This window comes from Nansenia antarctica (genome assembly GCF_963989245.1).
Source record: "Nansenia antarctica genome assembly, chromosome: 2".
NCBI classification, from domain to species: domain Eukaryota; kingdom Metazoa; phylum Chordata; class Actinopteri; order Argentiniformes; family Microstomatidae; genus Nansenia; species Nansenia antarctica.
The window spans coordinates 8986066-9007350 of NC_137675.1; the positions used below are offsets into that span (position 1 = coordinate 8986066).

The 21285-nt window shown below is 44.9% G+C and overlaps 1 protein-coding gene across 1 annotated transcript in view; it reads right to left on the minus strand.

The window, feature by feature from the left end:
- Nucleotides 1-396: 396 nt before the first annotated feature.
- The window catches only part of LOC308151310 (integrin beta-1-like), a 22268-nt gene continuing 1379 nt past the window's right edge, over nt 397-21285 (minus strand). The window contains exons 2-16 of the mRNA XM_080524157.1: nt 13012-13078; nt 12557-12642; nt 11495-11717; nt 10941-11111; nt 10183-10421; nt 9792-9947; nt 9564-9659; nt 9379-9468; nt 7362-7502; nt 6942-7144; nt 6161-6399; nt 5536-5758; nt 5065-5300; nt 4685-4851; nt 397-2217 (exon numbers count right to left, since the gene is read on the minus strand). Of these exons, the coding sequence (XP_080380283.1) occupies nt 2152-2217; nt 4685-4851; nt 5065-5300; nt 5536-5758; nt 6161-6399; nt 6942-7144; nt 7362-7502; nt 9379-9468; nt 9564-9659; nt 9792-9947; nt 10183-10421; nt 10941-11111; nt 11495-11717; nt 12557-12642; nt 13012-13078 (2403 nt within the window). The 3' untranslated portion in view covers nt 397-2151. The remainder of the gene's footprint in view (nt 2218-4684; nt 4852-5064; nt 5301-5535; nt 5759-6160; nt 6400-6941; nt 7145-7361; nt 7503-9378; nt 9469-9563; nt 9660-9791; nt 9948-10182; nt 10422-10940; nt 11112-11494; nt 11718-12556; nt 12643-13011; nt 13079-21285) is intronic.

Sequence of the window (21285 nt, forward strand, 5' to 3'; positions counted from 1 at the left end):
GCAGCTGCAGCAGCAGACTGGAGGTTGACCTAATGCAGTCATGTGCACTCATTACTTAACATGAAGCTCCCTGCTGAGTAAGAATGGTTGTCTGCTGCAGCCAGGCAGGCATGGTCACATCCTACAAATCTATCCTTCATCAATGTTTGTGTGTGAAAAAGGATGAAGAGGCAAAGACCCAGAAATACTGAACATTGTTTGTGTATTGTGTATTTATCTTGTACAATGGAGAATACAGATCTAAAGATGGAGTCGTGGTGAGCTGAAACGTGGATCACAGTAGGCAACAGCGAATTCCCAAGCATGGCCATTTTGGCTCCATTCTACATAAGCTCCAAGACACATGACACAATAATCAACACATGCAGAATGCAACAATGTTGGGGAAATTTTGTTTTGGATCTTTATTTAATAAATAATTTCAGAAAAAAAGTATTGCGAATGTGAAGGTGATGATGAAATAAAAGGCACTTAAAAACAAGGGTGATGTGGCATGTGTTCTCTTAGAAGTGGGGTTTTTTGAAGTCATTCCCTTAACACTGATCATTATGACAAATGTGATCACCATGGAAACATCCAATCAAGTCATCAGAATTTTTTTTAGGTGAGAATTATTTGACAGTAAAAAAAAAAAAAAGCAAGCTGGGACTCAATAATACAAGATGAACCCCTTTCAGAATTAACTTTCGGTAAATGAACAACATTTAACACAAGACATTTTGTTTGCGAATAAGGCAGTTAATGTATGTATATTTGGCATTGCTATTAATGAGGAATTAGGGACCTGAGTTTTCTTTTAAATTAAGCAATTTTAAACCTGGAGGCCACAATACTACTACTTCCTGTACACTGATGTCATTTCCTTAAAACAGATTCACGTGACAAATGCTTTTTCTGGACACTGAAACATTTCAATTGATTGTTCAGATTGAATACATACATTGATAACAAAAAAACAACAACAACATACCTTCGCTTCCAGGCCCTTCCTGTGATTATGTATGGCTTTACACAGAACGAGACTGGCTATTTATGCTCAAACCTGGGTTAAAATAGTGTTTCAAATACGTTAGCGCTTGCTTGAGTCTGCCTACAGTACCAGATGGGCAGGGTTAGCATTTTTGGGACTATTCTATTGGTTCCATTGCACCAGGTAAACTCAATCAAGCACAGATGAGTGTTTGAAATGACTTAAAATACTATTTATACCCAAGTCTGCTAACTGTACACTAGTCAATTCAGTGCTGTCCCAGCGGCCAGCTATCGCTACATATCTCGTCCTGTAATGACGTCCGATTTAACCCTTGACAATAAAAATGGCTGGTAACATTTTCTATGAGGCACATGCATATAATGCATTGTAACTCATTATAGGCATGCATGATGCTTTATAATGTCTTCATATCATAAAATGTTATGTCAGTCTATAAGGCATGTTTTTCAACTGATGGAACATGACTGATAAAAGCTGAGGATAATTCTGAGATGATATAAGGCATTATAATGCATTAATACTGCACATGCTTATAACAAGTCGTATACTACGCTATGAAGGCATAAAGGCTGTTCTATGCTTTTTAATGTGTCGATCGGCGTATCGTAGCGCGACAAAAAACGAAGTGTCACTCGCCTTGTCATAGACGATCTATGATGCTGTTAGAGACATAACAACGTTCAGGAGGTGCATGACATCCCTCTGCAGCACTCGTGTCATTTCTGTCGATCGGCAGCTGTCGGTTGTGTCGATCGACAAAGCATGAATCTACCTCAACTGTATGCTCAAAGTAAAGTGTTACCGAATGGCTCGGTGGTTCTATTATAGGCACAAACAGGCCTTGAAAGACCTTGCCAGTCCTGTGGCAAAAAATAATAAAAAACACAAAGTAAAAACATTCGCTCAAGTTCCACAAAAAGTAAAAGTAAAAATAAAAACCAAAGTTTATACATACTGTACAATGCTCCAAACGATGCATAGAAAACAAAAAAGTTAGTAAAACATACGGAAAATAGTGGCAAAACGCACTGCTATCATTTGGTGACTACAAAAACAAACGTTTGAAAATGAAAGTGAACATATAAAAACAACCCCCCCCCCCCCCCCCCCCATATTCATTATGCATACAGTGTTGTAATGAAGGATAGGTTTCTCCATCATTTGCCCTCGTATTTTGGATTGACGACAGTTGTTACGGCACTCTTGTAGATCGGGTTCTCGCCCTGGAGGACACAAGGAGTACAAGGGTGAGGAAAGGGTTGCCATGGATACTAGAAGAGTGATTCAGTTAGAGCAGTGATACCAAGTCCTGGTCCTGGAGAGCCACAGTGTGTCCAGGTTGTTGTCCCAGCCTGGTGTCACACCTGAACTAATCAACTGATGTTCAAAACCGTGATTAGCTGAGTCAGGTGTGTCAGTGCTGAGCTGGGCTAAAAGCCTGCAGTCCTATGGCTCTTCAGGACCAGGAGTGAGGATCACTGGGTTAGAGACACTCCACATCACGTGACAAATCACATTGGTGGGTTAAGATGAACAAAGCAGTACACCAAAGCTTCGTAATCCAAATTCAATTCACACAAAATCGGACATAATCTGAAACCTGTGACTCACCACACCAAGTAACTTTAGTATACTTAATTCAATTATGACATCACTCACTTATTTCAACAGGGACTTGAACCAACAACCTATTCTCTAACATGTTAGATTTCACACCAACATGCAGTGATACCTTACATGGTATCAATCCAAAGCACTAGAGGCTAGTGGAGTTAGAAATCGGAGGACATGCTCATAGTATTTTTTTACGATGTCTACCTCCACTAGCCTCCCCTGGTCCAAAGACTGAGACGCGTCACCCCCTTCATGTTCCAACTACCCCGGTTCAAAGTTATTGAGGGTAACAATGGTGTGATACGGCCAAGACAGGAACATAGGCTAGTTTCTTAGACTTCAGGACTATTACATACAACCATGTCGCAACACATGGACTTGAGTTACACAACAAAGATTCATTCCCAAAACATACATGTTTCATTCTCTTTCGTTGTCTTGTCAATAGCTCTATTGGTATTGACTGCCATGTTAAAGAAAAACTACCCACACTCTGGTTGACAGTTCCAGAACTGGTTTCTAGGGATGCTGTCCATGGCTGTGCATGTTAAAACAGGGCATGTCTATGCAGAGAAATATTTAATGAACCTACATTTCATCCAATTTATACAATGCTATACAAATAAACTTGCCTTGCTTGACTTGCCACACATCTGGCTGTGAGCAACTACACACAGTAGCTACAGTTGCTGGCTGGATTAAAAGTGTTGAGGCACCCGACAAGATTTGCATAATTTGTACAGCTCATGTAACTGGTTTGATAGCTAGCTAGTATTTCCGTGTAGTAGTCGTGGTGCGCGTCGCCAGGTAACGACGTAAACGATGGCACTTTTTAGGACTGTACGTGGTGGACATGTGTATATTGTGTAGTTACTAGTATATCATGGCCAGGAGAGGCTCGAACAATGGGAATTCCAAACCACTCGTTGTATAAAGACACTTCAAAACCTGAAACTCTGACTACTGAAATAATAAATTGATCTCTTAGGCCTATAATTTTCACTTTGGAGATATAGTGAGAGATAATGGAAATATGAGTTCAAAACTGGGTGTGAAACTTAAACACACAAATAGCGCGCACACACACACACACACACACACACACACACACACACAGACACACACACACACACACACACACACAGAGACAGACACACACACACATAACACACACACAACACACACACAACACAAAACACACCAAAGGCAAAGGTCATGCAGGAAAGGGAATGGGAAGAGAAGGAGAGAGACAGGCAATACCAACTTAGACTTATTGGACCGCGCCTTTACGTCCATAACTTGGGTTCTGGAACTTATTAATGGGGCTCTTGTATATGGGGTTTTCTTGCTATGGTAGAGAATGACAGTGTTTGAAAAAAGGGAGGAAAAGGTAAGGTAAATAGGATGGAAAAGATGACAGGAAGACAGGATGGAGAAGTAGATTGGAGAGATGGAAACAAAGGATCCTGTATTCATGATAGAATATATGAATAAAATAAAGTAAATGTATTAAACTGCTGGTTTCGCCATAGTCTTGAGACACAGGCTATGCATTTCCATTCTCTATGTGAACTCACTCACACAAGCGCCCAGGCAGACATTTTAGCATCAACTTGGGATACGGTGTCTATGAAGCTCCACTGTGACTTCCAGATATGTACTGATATGCACACCAAGCTGGACTGAGCTGTTGTGCTTTTGTTGTGACCCAACACGCCCTTTCTCTGCTTCATTGCCTATTTTGGGCATGCAGTGCTGCTGTGTGGCCAGTAGGTGGCAGCACTGAGAACCTAGGCAGGGAAAGGCGGTGGCCCCTTGACGACAGGCCACTCCTTTGGTGACCGAAGTCTCAAATAGGCTCAATAGGCTACAAAGACAGTGGTTTCTGTGCTGTGGTTGGTCAACAGAGAGGACAGTCCAGGGAGATTGAAAGCAGAGCAGATTTTCCTATCTGAAAAGCCAGAGTGATGAATGACTTGAACCATCCACCTTCATTCACTGGATCAAACACACCGTTTGACTGCCATACATGATATGGGTATGCTGTGATGCGATGATGTGAACTGCCGCACATACCGTGTCCCACTTTGCATTCATCTTCTCCTTCTCGAACTTGGCGAACTCCCGGCGGTCGTGGATGATCATCAGCATCTTCCAGATAAGCAGGAGGGCTAGACCAATCAGAACGATCCCTGCCACCACGCCCGCCACGATGGGGATTATGTCAGGGCCGGCGGGGCACTCTGTCACACGCAGGGCACAGAGAGACATTCTTTATACATCTCGTCAATGTACAGTATATATATGATTGCACTTATTGTGAATACTCTTATGTAGATTTGGAGCCAGTATAACTCAGAGGGATGACCATAGACTGTTTCCCCAGAGGTCCCAACTCACAACTTTTGGATAACCGAAGACTCACCCAGCAGAGTAATTCTGGATGACCAACTCACCCAGAGTCTCGACCACGTACACCTCCTTCTCGGTGTCGTTCCTGACGGCGTAGGTGTAGTAGAACCAGCAGTCGTTGGCGTCCCTCTCCTTGCAGTGTGTGAGGGGGTAGCTCTGCTCTCCGGGCTGGGGCAGCTTGTCTCTGTCCTTCACTCTGATCATGTTGAAGTAGCTGCAGTCTTTCTCACACGTGTCCTTCTTCTCACCCGTCTCGAAGGCTCGGCACTGCACACACTCCCTGCGGAGGAACACACAGACATTAGGCAAATTATCGATTCATGTCTAGGGATAAAGTATGTGTCGATATATACCAGGGGAGGCTGGTGGAGACAGACATCGGAGGACGGGCTCATTGTAATGCATGGAACGGTAAGGAATGCTTGTCTGACATCATTCCGTTCCATGGTTACCGATTTCTACTTCCACTAGCCTCCCCAGCTGTAGGTGCCATCTTTTCCCTCTCTCAGACTCACTTGTGCTCGGCACAGACCCCCGGGCAGGTGGGGCAGATCTCACAGGTGGGGCCTTGGAACTTGGGGTTGGTGCACTTGCATTGGCCACAGTCACAGGTACCCCGGCCGTTACAAATCTGCTTGTTGGACGCCAGGCAGGTGGTGCTGTCCAGGGAACAGTCGCAGGCGCTGCCCGAGTAGTTGGCATCGCAGACACATATCCGGCACTCACAGCGCCCGTGGCCTGGTGGTAGAGGAAAGAGGGGGGGGGGGGGTTTCAGTGCTGCACAACTTAATCCATACTTTCTTAGCACATCCATAAAAACATTGGTGAAAAGCAGTGAATTATTCAGCAGATTTCTCCCTCGAGTGCAATACTGAAGACAATGGATATATCTCTGCAAACATGCATAGAATTCCATCTAACCAAGATGGTAGAGGAGAGGAGAAAATGGAGATATTGAGCTAGTCAGTGCTACACAACTCAAAAACCATCCATCTTCTACTCATTGATCTAAAACACTTTCTTTAATGTATTAGTCGTTTATTCCATAGATGGCAACAGTACCGAATGAATACAATAGGTTTCTACAACCACACACACCAACGTGTTTCTCATAATTGAACACACACACGCCTCCCTCACCTCCACAGAGTTTGTTGTTGGAGCGGTCACAGTTGAAGTTGTCACACTCGCAGTACTTTCCGCTGTAGAGTTCTTCTTGTAGGGGTCTCTTCTTGCACTCACAGGTCCCACACACACAGTCTCCGTTGTTGCTGCAGATGTCCGTGCCGTTGTCCCTACGACAGTTGGCGTCCAAGTCATCGGTCCTCACCTCGTCTGTGCTGCACTCACACAACCTTCCAATACGCCCTTCATTGCACCTGAGACACAGCAAGACACATGGTCTGTTAGCATATAGGCTAGTTCAAATGTTAGCATATAAGCCAGTTCAAATGTTAGCATATAGGCTAGTTGAAATGTTATCATAATAGGCTAGTTTAAATTGTTAGCATATAGGCTAGTTCAAATGTTAGCATAATAGTCTAGTTCAAATGTTAGCATAATAGTCTAGTTCAAATGTTAGCTTATAGTCTAGTTCAAATGTTAGCATATAAGCTAGTTCAAATGTTTGCATATACAGTAGGCTAGTTCAAATGTTAGCATATAGGCTAGTTCAAATGTTAGCATAATAGTCTAGTTAAAATGTTAGCTTATAGGCTGGGTTTAATTGAATTTGCCTGGCACAATAGTCAATGGAATCGTTTAAAAATTGCAAACCCACGGCCATCTTGCACTCCAGTAGGCAGACCGAAGCAAACGCTCAAAGTCTCAAAAAGACGTCACTGCTAAAATCAACTGAGACTCAAAAGAAGGGGCCCAAAAACATGAAGTATGAAACAGCTGTCAGTATCTTGTTAGTTACCTGCAGGCTCCACACTCGAAGGTCCCGTTGCCGTTGTGACAGATCTCACTGTTGGCTTCCCCGTCTTTGTGACAATCACATTCACAAATGAAGTTGAGGACTATCTCCACCTCCTCCGTGAAGCCCAGGGGTTTGATCTTCAGGACCTCAGGCTTGTCTTTAGACGGACACTTCTGAGACTCGATGGAGATGTCAAAAGACACCTGGAGAAAGACATGAAGATGAAGAACAACTGTTCAGTGAGACGACACTTCCTGGTTCCAAACCCACCACAAAGAGAGCCATTGATGAATAACAAAGAAGATGGTGAAGTCCAGCTATTATTTTCACTGTCCCATTGTACTCAGAATGCTGTATTGGTATAACTTCCCAAGAGAGGATGTATAACGTGACCCCTGCCCTGTGTGTTCTCTGACTTACCTCGTCTCCGATGGAGATGTTAGAACACTTCCTTCCATTCTCCCCTGTTGCCGTGACACCATTCTTGCAGATGGACTTGTATGTGATTGACACGCCCTCAGGCAGCTTGCTGTTCTCCAGAATCACCTCAGACGACAGAGACTAATACAGCAAAGAGAGAATACCGTTAAAACAATCCTCCCAAATCAGAGCAGGTGGAAGGCAGTGGAGGCAGAAATCAGAGGACAAAGTCATTGTAATGCATGGAATGGAATCAGAGACAAGATTCTCAGATGTTTGCCTCCACTGCTAGAAAGTGCCTTGATCCAAAGATGCCACACAACAAACAGACAATTACATTGATACGTCATTTTATTTTTGCATACAGCTCTGGAAAAAAATTAAGTCACCCCTTAATTCACTTAAATCAGCATCTCTACATGTATGGCAGCCATTCCATTCCAGTGTCTGTTGAATTCCAACACAGGCACACCTCATTCTACTTAGTGAGGTACTGATTAGGAGATCACCGAATCCTATTTAACGAGGAAAAGTATAAAAACCACTGCTATGGTCATCAATATCCTCTTGCAATAGGACAAGCTGGATGGCAAAAACAGTGCTAGTAGTAGCTCAGAGGTTATTGGAATAAAAAAATAACAATTGACCATGACAAAAGATTGAAATGTTTTGAGTGAGGAAAAGAAGGGTTAAATTCTGGCTTTGCTGCCAGAGGGATACAGTGAGTGTATGAATGAATGAATGGTCTTTATTGTCATTGCTACAGTACAGGTACCAAACAACGACATTTAGGAGGGGTGGCTCCCCTGGTGGTAGGAAGGTTGCTTCCATCCTTAACATTTCAAAGATGGCGGTTCATAAGAACAAGGTCAAGCAACAGACATTGGGGACAACAAAGCTACAGACTGCCAGAGGGCGAAAATGACTGGGATGTCCACCAACTCATTTGAATGTCATTCAACAACCGTAGAATGACATCAAGATGGCAAACGGCATCTGGGGTGAAGTGCATGAGGAGGACGGTTGGAAAGAGGCTCCTGGAGGCAGGGCTGAAGTCGTGCAAAGCTAGAAAAAAGCGAAGAAGAGCCAGGCTGAGGTTTGCAAAAGACTATAAGGACTGGACCTAGAGTGAGGTCATCTTCTCGGATGAGTCAAATTTTCAACATTGACCAACAACTGGTTGCCTAATGGTTAGACGGAGACCTGGAGATGCCAGCACAGTAGGCGTGGGCAGTTTTTTGGTAAATCTTGAAAACCTTGGTAAATTGCTATATATAAACACCTTAAGAACGCCTTAAGAGTGTCCCTCTTTCCCTCCACTTCCTCTTCCATTCACACGTGACTTCCACTCAGACCGTGACGCGTGTGTTTACAAACATCAGTGATGATCTGGGGGGGCTTCAGCAAGGCTGGAATTGGGCAGATTTGTCTTTGTGAAAGACGCATGAATCAAGTCATGTACAAAAAAAACTTGCTTCCTTCTGCTCTGACAAGGTTCCCTAACTCTTTTTTCCAGCAGGACAATCAAGGTGTGGATGGAGGACCACCAAACCCTGTCATGGCCAGCCCAATCTCCAGACCCGAACCCCACTGAACACCTCTGGAACGTGATCGAGAGGAAGATCACAAGTCATCAAACAAAGCCCAGCAGCTTGACTTTCTGCGCCAGGAGTGCAATAAAGTCACCCAACAGCAATGTGAAAGACTGGTGGAGAAATCACGCATGAAAGCCATGATTGAAAATCAGGGTTAATCCACCAAATATTGATTTCTGAACTCTTCTTAAGTTAAACATTAGTATTGTGTTGTTTAAAAATGAATATGAACTTGTTTTCTTGGCATTATTCGAGGTCTGAAAACACTGTTTTTGGTTATTTTTATTCTGACCAGTTGTCATGTTCTGCAAATAAATGCTCTGAATGACAATATATTTAACTTAGTACAACTGTCTTACCCTAGTTTATAGGGAATTGAGTGGTTTTCTAGGAGCCAAATATGCCTATAGTTTTGTACTCACATTGTAAGCGTCAATAATGAGCTTGATGACGTTGCTGGAGTTGGAGGACAGGGTTCCCACAGCAGACTTGGGGATGAGATTCTTCAGTTCCTACAGAGGGATAACATCAAACATCAATCAATCAATCAATCAATCAATCACTCACTCACAAGACACACACACACACTCACACACACACTCCTTACTTTGTAAACAGGCTGGAATTCCTGAGTAACAGCAAAGATGGTCTGAATGTTGTTGTCGCTCAGTTTCTGGACCAAATGGGCGATGGAGGGATAGTCCTGCCAGTTAAAAAGATGACAACGTAAAAACACAGATCTCCAGCTCCAAATGTCAATGGTTAGTCTGACTGATGGGTTTTACCTGGATACTTAAAAGTGAAATAAAAGAGAAAACAGCGATGAAACACGTACGTAGTAGTGACTCATTGTGTACATGTTGTTCTCCAGGTGACACTTCCCGTCGTTGGGCAGAACGATGCCGCCCAGCTTTCCGTCTCCAGCGAAGTGGAAGCCAGCGTCCGTGGAGAACACCAGCAGACGGGTCACGTTCCTCCAGCCGATGTGGTCCTGAGGGAAGGACAGTGGATTAGAGAAACACAACACTTCCAAGGGAGAGATTAACCCTGACCCCGATCATAACCAAATGTAAACCGATTTGTGTTTGACACCATTCCCCATTCCACTCAATTCATTGCAATGAGCCCGTCCTCCGATGTCTACCTCCACCAGCCTCCCGTGGTTGGGACCCCCAAGAATAGTTGCCACCCCCCCCCCCCCCTATCCCTCCAGGGGACTCACTCACCCCACAGACAGCCACCTGCATGATGGCATCGAAGCCCCCTTCAGGAGAGTCCAGGTTGCCAGAGATCTGCTGCCTGCTGACCAGGTCGTTGAATTGGTGGCCCTCCTTGGTCAGCTTCAGGACATTCTTGTAGCTGAAGGGGCTGGTGCAGTTCTCGTTGCTCGTGCACGGGTTGATCAGCCGGGCCGGGGTGGTGCTGATATATGGCATCACAGTCTTCTCCACAAAGGAGCCGAAACCTGCCACGGTAAACAATACATTCTAATCTATTATTACTGGTTATATAATCAGTACGTCATCAACGTCAGTGATCATCATTTTCTCCGGTGTTCAGCGTTTACCCAACTTTGTTTTCTACCACGACACTCCTGATTTTTATCTTATGTGTTTGCACTTTGGAGGGGCAGTTTGCCTTTGGAGGGGCAGAGAGACCAAAGAAAACATGCTTGTATTCATCGCAAAGAACACTGTGACAATAAACAAAGAATTCTTTGAATGCTTTAGCATTCAAAGAATTCAAAGCAGCCGTCTCTCGTGTCTCATACAACACAATTACACACAGCTTTATGAAAGGGTTAGTATCCCAGAGTACAGATTAAGCCTAGTCCTAGACTAGAACACATATATACTCAATGGAGATTAATTTCATTCACTATTGATAGTGCAAATGAATCCAGAAGGCTAGGCTTCATCTGTGTCCAGAGAAAACTGCCTCTGGGTGTTTAGATATCAAATGTAATCCCTATACTTCTTCTCACCGATCCTGAAGTCTGATGTGATCTCCTGCATCTCCCTCATGAGGTCAGTTCCCAGGTTCTTGACGTTCTCCAGATCGTCCTTCATGGAGAAGGACAGGTCCATCAAGTAGTACAGGTCGATGGGGTAGTCCTCTGCACGCTTGAACTTCAGGTTGAAGGTCTGGGGCTCACCTGGCGAAGGTAATGACACAGGTTGAGACATCAGTGATGAAAATGGAAGGAATTCACAAAAGCAGCAATACCAAATCCTGGTCCTGGATAGCTGCAGTGGGTCTGCAGCCAATAGTCCCTGGCTTGGTTAATGTAACACAGGTCCCTGGCTTGGTTAATGTAACACTGGGATTTGGGTGCCAACAGAAACTTATAGCTGTCAATTGTTGCTGCACACTAGATTATAACAAGGATCACAATGGACTTAATTGTGTTTTTAAATCCACAATGATTTGTGTACTGTTGTACTCAAATGGCCACGGCAACCTATATGTCGATATTTTAAATATGTCAAATAAAGTAATTCATTCATTCAACATAACCAGAGTCTGTCAGGGCGTTACCAGATCTGAGGGTCAGCGTGAGCTTCTGAGGCTGAATCTGAGTGATCTGTTCTGGGCTGAGCTTCTCGGCCACATCCTTCTTGCGGTTGGTGACGGGCTTGTCTTTGTCTATGGTGGTATGGCCGCGGGGGTCCTCGATCTTGGCCTCATCGCAGCCCTTTTTGATCAGGGACGCCAGCTCATCGCAGCGGGCCGACTTGGACTCTCCCTGCTTCAGGAAGTTCTGCAGGACACAGACGACGACAACGATTTGCATCAGAGGAAATAGAAACCAAACTTTCATAACTTAAGCCATTTAGCAGACATGTTCATCGAAAGTGACACCCACTACATTGGATGGAGACATTTTTTGTATATATAGTCCCAGCAGGTATCAAACGCACAACATTAGCACAAGGCCGGCACAGAGAATGTGCAGAATCAACCCAATCATGAAGTTCTATTGCAGCCTGTTGTGATCAATTGTTAACGATCAAGCAGCGTCTGATAGAGAAAGCTCTGTAGCATTAGTTCCGTCATGACTCACGGCAGGGTTCCTGCAGGTTTCAACAAGTAAAATGTAAGACCTTTTAAGACCACTTTACATATGATGTATGACGTATGATGGCGACACGTTAGCAGAATTTCTCTTTTACCTAAAAGTTCTGACTGACACTAACTTTAGCTTGGTTGCTAGGCGCAGCTGGCCCGATAAATTCTCACCGGTGTCTGCAAAGTTAGTGATTATTGGTTCCATGTTGATTTATTTCCATATTAATTGTTGGGGGGAACTGATAGGCTATTACCGTTCTGCCTACTTTGCAGCCCGGACATTTCCCCCAAACACATTTAAACGTGAAGTTATCGCAACATAGAAGTAACTTCCTAATCCATTTTTTTTTAAATGAAGACCTATCAAAAACATAATCAAGATTGTTTCAAGAGTTTTTAAGACCCCGCTGGAACCCTGCACGACACGTCTGTAGTGCACTCTGCATTACAATATTCTGAGCTTGTGTGTGTGTGTGTGTGTACACACACATGAACACACGAACACACACACAGCTTTGCCATGGTACTTACAGCATCTGTACACCATCCACACTTCTCTGCAACCTGGATACACTCTCCACATGACTGTGCATTGGCCTTGATACAATCACTGCCCTCTGAAAACACACAAATCATTTCATGAATAACATTTTCAAACGGAGACAGCATTCACAAAAAAAGATCGAATTCAATTACAGCCTCTTCTTCTTGGCTCGGAAACACAACATTTCTTTCAGTTTATTCAATTGAAAAGTCATGCCGAAGTCATCTTCATGCAGTTTCTTAATGACATCATCAAACGGGGACATTCAGCATACAATAATGCATTTCAACAAACCAGTTACCACACTTTGGTAACATGATGAACATCCGTTGAATATATTTATTCCAACACTAAACAGGAGTGATGAGGGCAAGAGCATGCAGGTTAGCCTCCAAAACAGAAGATGTCGTACCAATGTGTGAGTGAACGGAGCGACCCTTACCCTGTTGTGCACTGCAGGAACAAAGGATTCCTAGTAACGTTGCTATCAGCAACAGCCTCAGATCCATCTGCAATGAGAAACACACAAAGTAGAGAGGGTTAAAAAAGTGGGTCAATTCATTCATATAAGTGATATAGCCTAAATGTCACATTATGGTGTAGTGTTCTTCCAACAGATAAACAAATCTGTTTTTAGATACAGAAGGGAGGTTCGTTTTATATGGTTTCATTGCTTTGGCTGAGCATGGTGAAAACAGTAGGTAGGAAACTGTGGTAAAGCACAGGGGGGTGGTGTTAGATGGTGTGAATAAAATGCATGATGCCAGAGATGCTAGATAATGGCCTAGGGTTTCCTGTAAATGTGACCGCTTTGAGTTCATTTTCAGAAATATGCACCCTGAAGTAAATATGCACCCAAAAATGGACGCTTATCTCACGCAGGGAAACACAGTAGATAGCCTATATTGTTGCAGTGTAGGGAAACAGTTCACTAATAGATTTAAATGGACTCTGCATCATTAGGCCACTTATGAAACTTTCATTTTGCGACAGGTCACAGAGACACGGCCGCACATGCACACACACACGTCACACGCACGCACGCACACAACATTGCATTTTACACAGCTAAGCTGTCTTCAAATACATTGAAATCTGATTGAAAACAAAAGAGCTACTAATTAATCACTCTGTGGACTCTTGAAACACATTACCGACAATAACCAATGAGGGGTAGATAGGGGTAGGTAGGGGTAGGGGTAGGTCTATCCTCAAGTGAATGCTAACAGTAGCCGTCACATTAAGAGGTGTGAGATTGTGAACACCTTGGAAAGCAACTCCATATTGGCCAGCATTCCTGTGGAACCAAGTCTCTACAAACCCAACAGAGAGGTGTGTGTGTGTGTGTGTGTGTGTATGTGTGTGTGTGAGTGTGTGTGAGTGTGAGCCTCTGTGCCGGTATGCGCGCGTGTGTGTGTGTGTATATGTGTGACAGAATGTGAGTGCCTGCCCCCTACATAAATAGAAGGGAAGTGTGCGATTGTCTGGCTAGCTACTCCCATATTTGGTCAGGCAGCTACAGGCCTTCCCTCGGCCCCCCACCCCCACCCTCGCTACGTTCCCGTCCCGATGACACACATCCCCTGACAGCATGCCCAGACCTCACAGTTATAAACCCAGACTCCCTGCCTCTCCTTAGCTAGTGGGGAAACATTCACAGGATGAGTAAACACAGCTTCTATCTGCCAGCAGGAGAATACTACTTGGTGACAGTTAGAGTGCAGTTGAACAGAAATGGCCTTATTCGGTAGAACCTGACAGCGGTACCAACATCTCCTGACAAATGAGTCCAACCGACGGTTAGAGGAGGCTGTTCCCCAACCCTGTGCCTAACTGGCACTAACAATATCCACGCACAAGACTCATCCACAAGTGTTGGTAGTGTTGCCGTTTAATGATGTGTCGTTGTTTTTCCAAAGTCTAATTATTCTGCTATGGCAATTTTGCTTGGCCTTTATAGTGTAGAACATAGTTACTAATTAGAGAACAGGCCACCCGTGACCAGACCAGAAGAAGAGCCGCAAGCTGCATGAGCTCACGTACGTGAGCACACACACACACACACACACACACACACACACAGTATGAAGCACAGAGTACAGCTTGTAGACACAGAAAACAACCACATCCTGTGAGACTAGGCCAGGGGAGGCTGCTGGAGGCGGAAATCGGAGGACAGGCTCATTGTAATCCATGGAATGCAGAGTTTCCCACAGGATTTTGTGATACCGTGGAGCGCGGTCCACGTAACCTGCTAGAACACTTTCCGCAACTGTGTGAGCAGCGCTGTAAAATGAGCTTAAAAAAAACACAGCTAAAAATACTTTTGGTTTGCTATGACACTATGGCTCCCCACAGTCTCGTCTATGTATGGGAAACACTGGAATGGCATAAGGAATGGTACCAAACACTTGTATGATACCATCCCTCATTCCGTTCCATGCATTACAATGAGCACGTCCTCCAATTTCTACCTCCAGCAGCCTCCCCTGGGCCCAGTGGCCGTCTCTAATGTGAGGTCCCTAAGGGCCACAGTGATAGCCATCAGAATGCTAGCAGACCAGATTGAAGAACTGACTAACTGTCAAAATAACTGATTTTAGCAAGAGATGTGTATTGAACATGATTTAACTGATAAACGGCCTAAAAGAAATAGTCTAGCCTATAAAAGGTGAAAGGAGGAATGGTATCAGAGGTTGTATGTAGCTTGTATTCCAAGGGAGGAGTCAGTTGGTTACATTTCTTACAATATAGTATAAACGCTGCATCCCTCTCAATGTTAGGTCCCCTCCCGGGCTCCGACCCAACATTCCTGAGCACCGCCTGTATTTACAGCATAATGCATAATTCACAGTAGTATAACGGTAGAAATACAATGAGAAGAACAGACACAGTCGATTTGGTTAGTACACCCCAAAAGATGGCTGGCATGGAATTGCAACACATAATTGCCATGGTAATCATTATGGCTGTATGTGTAGAACCCAGAGAGAAGCTACAAATTCAGGGGCGGCACCATAGCAACGTAGCGTCATTTGACTGAACATGAGGTTGAGGTTTGTTGTCAATAAAGCGGAGAGATAAGCTTCCAAATGGTATACCAAAAACAACAGCCTCCGGTAGACCCACCATGGAATGTTGGTGGCCTGATCAGTTGGACTCATTAGATTTCTATGGCACCAACAGTAGAGATGACTGACTTTAAGGAGTTCTCAGCACAACTGCCCAAACCAACGAAGCCCTGAATCGACAGTTGGAACAGAGGGGATATCTCTGGAGGAACAGAGCCCAACAGAGCCTCCACCCTACAACCTCTGCTCTGCACTGATCACAGATGATAGCAGCAGCACCTCCCCCTCTCCTCTCCTCTCCCACCTCCTCTTCCTCCTCACCCTAGTGTTATCACGTGACCTAAAGCCTTCCTAGACAGCGTGGTGGTACAACTGGTACATGCAGAACTGTCCAACGTATTTGTGCATTATTAAATAATAACATGTAATGAATAAAGGTGTGGTGGTAAACTGTGAGACATGTCAGTTGTCACTATTCAGCCTAAACGGAATAGTCCAGAAAGCGCCATGTGCATTTACCAATGGGAAAAATCGTCAACTCCACGTCCACGTTAAAGCCACGTCAACACCAACTACCAAACATTCAGAAACCAGACATGTAACAGTGTTGAGTGTACGTTCTCGTGGTGTGAGGTTAGTCAGCTTGTTGTTGAGCTTTTCCCTGTACTCAACAGCCCTGTTTGAACACTGTAAACCCACACATTCCTTCAAAATGCATCCCCTCCTTCCTTCCTTCCTCCCATGAATAAAATCACAGATTTCTCATCACATTCCTGGGGGAGACAATGCAGTGAGAAGCTTGCTTTGACCAATCCAATCATGTCAGATCAGTGAAGGAAGGAAGGAGGGATGCATTTTGAAAGTATTCTAACAGGGTCAGGGGCCATGGATATGTTCTCCCTATGCATGGGAAACCATAAGGACCTGGCTGGAGGCCAGTGTGGGAGGAAGGGAGGGGTAAACGTTTCATCCACGCTGTGGATCGGTCACAGGAAACGCCCAGGCGATGTTTATAGTGAAGACATGATACATGTCTCATGACGTCTCATCACACATGTCTCCCACGTTTCGTAAATGTCACATGCATAGTTGTTGTCGGTAGCATGTTTTTGAAAGACTCGTCAGAAAGACACTAATTTGTCTCGAAGACAACACCTTCCCTGTGGTTTTAACACCCTCAAGCCTTCAGCAGCCATTTGACTTGACTCTGAAAGAAAATCTTCCAGCAACTGAAGGAACACGACGAGTTGAATGTGGGTCGAGCTGCAACTGAACAGAGAAAGGTGTGACGTGCTTCGTATATACAGTGGTGTGATCACAGCTTTGTACGGTCAGGTCCCACAAGAGAGAGAGAGAGAAGGGGGGAGACAGAGAGAGAGAGGGCCTCTGCACTCAGCAAAATGAATGATCATTGACTGAACGGTGCTTCTTTCCAAATATTACTGGACACCTCACAGGCAGGCCAAGAACCCTTCAACACTGCATTACACTTCAAATCGAAACGGCATGCTCACTTTCCAGCCTACTCGTTCTACATTATGGCAAAAACCAAAGTAATGTTTATTTACCAGGATTGTGTCTAAAACCAGTGACCAGGGAGGACCCAGGTAACCCGATCCTCTGGGTCCTCGTCACGGTGCGTCGCCTGTCATTGGCTGCAGACGGGGTCAGAGAGAGGTTGATTGGTCGAGGTGATCTACAACCTGAAACCGTGCGTCGGAGGCAGCAGAATCTGCTCAGTGACGCACTCCCAACATTCCATGGCCGACACGTCTAGTTGCCTTGTGAAGAAACTGTTCCCTTCTGTGAAAAGGCTCCACCCACCACCACCAACAACCTTGGGGGGGACATTCTTCGTTGTTTGTGAAAACAGAAACGGAAAAGCAGAGGGGCACTGAGGATACTTGTACCTCTTTCCACTCAAACACTCAAGATAGCCTGGCAACATTCAAGACAGCCTGTCATAAGCTACCAGGAATTAAACAGGCCCATGTCCTCAGGAACATTGTCTGCTGTGCTGTAAGTGAGTAAAGGCTGGGAAAACCGAAACCATCTTGTTCCATCTAGAAGCTTCAGCCATAGACTTCCAAGAATTATACAGGCCCTATGTTCTCATGAAGGCAGTTGAGGCTTTGCAACATGTCATTTCCCTACCCTCTCTCTGACACAAAACCGCAAAGCGTTGCAACGGGTAGTGCGGACAGCTTCCCTACGAGGACCGGTGTGTCAGAAAGGCCCTCAGGATTATTAGGGTCCCAGCCACCCCAATCAGAAACTGTTCGATCTACTCCCATTGGGGAAACGGTAGCTATTTCCTCCAAGCAATCAGGCTCCTGGAGAAATACACTGGAAGAATACAAAAGACCGCCACCCCCTAACCAACCCCACGGACACTACAAACATGAACATATTACAGTATTAGAGCTACTGCACAATACTGGATTACTTGTATACCATTGGACTAATTTACTACTGTATTGTATTATATTGCATTTCATATCATCATACTCTGCACAGCTTTTTTGCATTATTGAAGCCACTGTAAAATTCATCACTTTATCAATGTAGGATTACTTTTTTACTTACTTACGTTACTTATTATTGTGTTTTTTGTATGTGAATGCTGCAACGTCAATGTTGAGGAACCAAAGCCAAAGAACTTGACTCTTGTATACTTGTGTGATGGAGCCTAATAAAAGCGATTCTGATGACTCCTGCTATGCACAAGGCCAACCCAAATTATAGGGGTAGTGGTGGTCTAGTGGATAGTGAGTTGGACTTGGGATCGGAAGGTTGTGAGTTCAAATCCCGCCTGAAGCCACACCACTACTAGTGTGCCCTTGGGTAAGGCACTTAGCCCTCAGTTACTCCAGGGGGAATGTCCCTGTAATTCGTAATTGTAAGTCGCTTTGGATAAAAGCGTCTGCTAAATGGCAACATTATTAGCCACCACACTTTCTGCAAGAGTTCAAACAAACAACTAGCCTTCCTGTTTGCTGAAGGGGCAGCTGTCGCGAGGTGCGGCTAGGCCTAGGCTACGTGGTAATCATTAACCCAAGCCTGTCTAGAGACGGGAGGTCTATGGTCCAACACCTACAGTATAGTGTCAGAGGAGAGGCTGGTACAGGCAGAAATCGGAGGACAGGCTGATTGTAATGCATGGAATGGATTTCTACCCCCATCAGCCTCCACTGTGTCAGACATTAAACATGTCTATAATGGTGCTAAACATTCCAGGTCTTAGTTTCCAGTTCCTACGCAAAACATCTCACAAGGCTTACACTGTGGTTCATGGTAGCTACAGCAAGACAGCTTAACATAGCGTTCATACGCAACCTCTGGTTACTATCCAGTCACCTGAGCCGGCAGTCGTGTTTGGAGGATGTTGCTTCTTCCTGCTGAGAGAGGCCGAAACCATTCGAGTCGAGTTTCTGTTCAGAGCAGCCTGGGAGGCTGGTGGAGGTAGAAATCGGAGGACGGGCTCATTGTAACGCATGGAATGGAATGAGGAATGGTACACAGAGGTCAACTGCAAAAAGAAATATACACAAGGACCGCCCCGCCCTTCCCCCCCGTCACGAGAGGAAGAGAGGCCACCTTTTGGTTACTAAAAACCTCATATTGCTGTCTCTCTCCCCTGCTGTGATATTGAGGAGATGCTGGTTAACCACACGGTGATCTACCGCATTAGGCTGCTGCATACCAATGAGGAAGCGCTCAGTGTTGTTCTACCTAGTAGCGGAACAACAAGACAGCGCTGACAGCATCACTCACGATGCCTTTGAGCCCAGGCGGGAAAATATGACCGCATTAGAATGTTAAAGGTTTTATTCAATCGGTTACTGGAGCTTTACTGTGCGTTCAATGGCGATGACCCACAAAATAACCTCACAGTTCAATGAGTGACAACAACACAGGATACTTTCGCATTGTTTGGGTTGGGTCAGCTGTCTGGTTGTCCATAAACAAGATGGACGGACGGCCGCCCAACCCCCACACTGAACCCCCCCCACACCCCACCGGCTGACGTAAGTTACAGTCCACTCCCTATCTCCCTCCCTCCTCCCCCTCTCCATTAGCTCTCCCAACAGCAGGACTGCATCCATTTCCTTAATTAAACTCTGCGGTACCTCTGATGCTCGTTCTAAACGGCCTGTCGTTGACAGATCAGGAAGAACGCCTCTCTGTTCGACCGACAAATCATGTATGTCGAAGGAAACCCAACCTGAACAGAGGAATTTCACCTCTCAACCCTAGTTCACTTTTATGCCTTTTTTTTTTTTTTTTTTACATGAGTATCTTCAGTATCAGTACTGCGTCCTCCCTTGCCGTTTAAACACGACTCTCATTTTGTCTTCCCTTCACCAAGATATAGCAACGTGTCTCTCAAGTTTAAGTGAATACAGAGGGAGCCATTTAAATGGCCGCCTCCCCCCGAGGGCCCAGACTGTACGATGAGTTATAAAAACGGACCGGAGAGTGTTCTTCTCTGTCACTAACTCTTCTCAGACATGGAGGAAAAGTAGGAGGAGGAGTTGGAGGCACTGATCTCAGGCCCTTACTCAGAGAGAGAATGAGATAACACATTCCAAACTATGTATTCCACAGTTCCAGACCCTCAACACACAAAGCAGCAAGAGTATCTGTGATTCATACCCCCCCCCCCTCTCCTGCAGAGACTACTCATCTACTCAAAACCGTGAGGCCTGTAACAGATGACTCACAACTAGGAAGCAGAAGGCAGGGGGTTGAATCAGAACAACAACTAAGGAGCTGACTATGTCTGACCAGTCATATAACTAACTGTACACTGTGACATATCCGGAGGGAAACTCCTAACCCAGGCCCATGTCCAGCGCTATTGTTACTAACTCACAATGTCACTAGGGGAAGTGAGTCATAGGTAGGAGGGACAGCACCACGCCTGCCTTGTAGTCGGACTGTAGCTTACACTACCATAACGCATCTATATAATCACCACTGAGTGTGTGTGTGTGTGTGTGTGTACGTAAACAAGATCAAAAAGGGACCCAACTCTGGCTTCTGCCTTGAGACACAACACTGTTAGGTTAATGCCATGTCATTACTGGGTTGTCAAGAGAGAGGGGCTCCTCCTAACCCCCTCTCATCTGAATAATGAAATATCCACACATCTGATTGCGTCACTGCACATAATGGAGTAGAAAAACCTGCAACAAACTGTAAAGAAAACACTGATTTACACTCTAAAGTCTGTCTCTTGTCATGTCCATGATCATAAAACACAGTGACTGTGTCTGTAGGTTACACCCCCCCCCCCCCCCCCGCAACCACCACCAACCCCCATCCCCTAATCACTAGCAATCTGGATCTCTGGCTTCTTTCTAAGCACCAATGAATCATTCTCTGCGCATCGTCTTTGTGTTGCTGCTGAAGAAGAAAAACATACCCTCTGGCTACACATTTATAGCAGGAAGTGAATAAGCGGGCAGGCAGGACCCATCTTGTCAGGGTAGCATTCTGCACAGTCAACTGTCCTACTACAGGCAGGGAGCTGAACGCCTGACTTCTGGTGAAGTTGAAATGTTGGCTGTGTTCCAAAATGCGTTCTTGCACTAATGGGCTATAATGCTCTCGATGTGTGGCCGCCTTTTCCTTTTGGAATT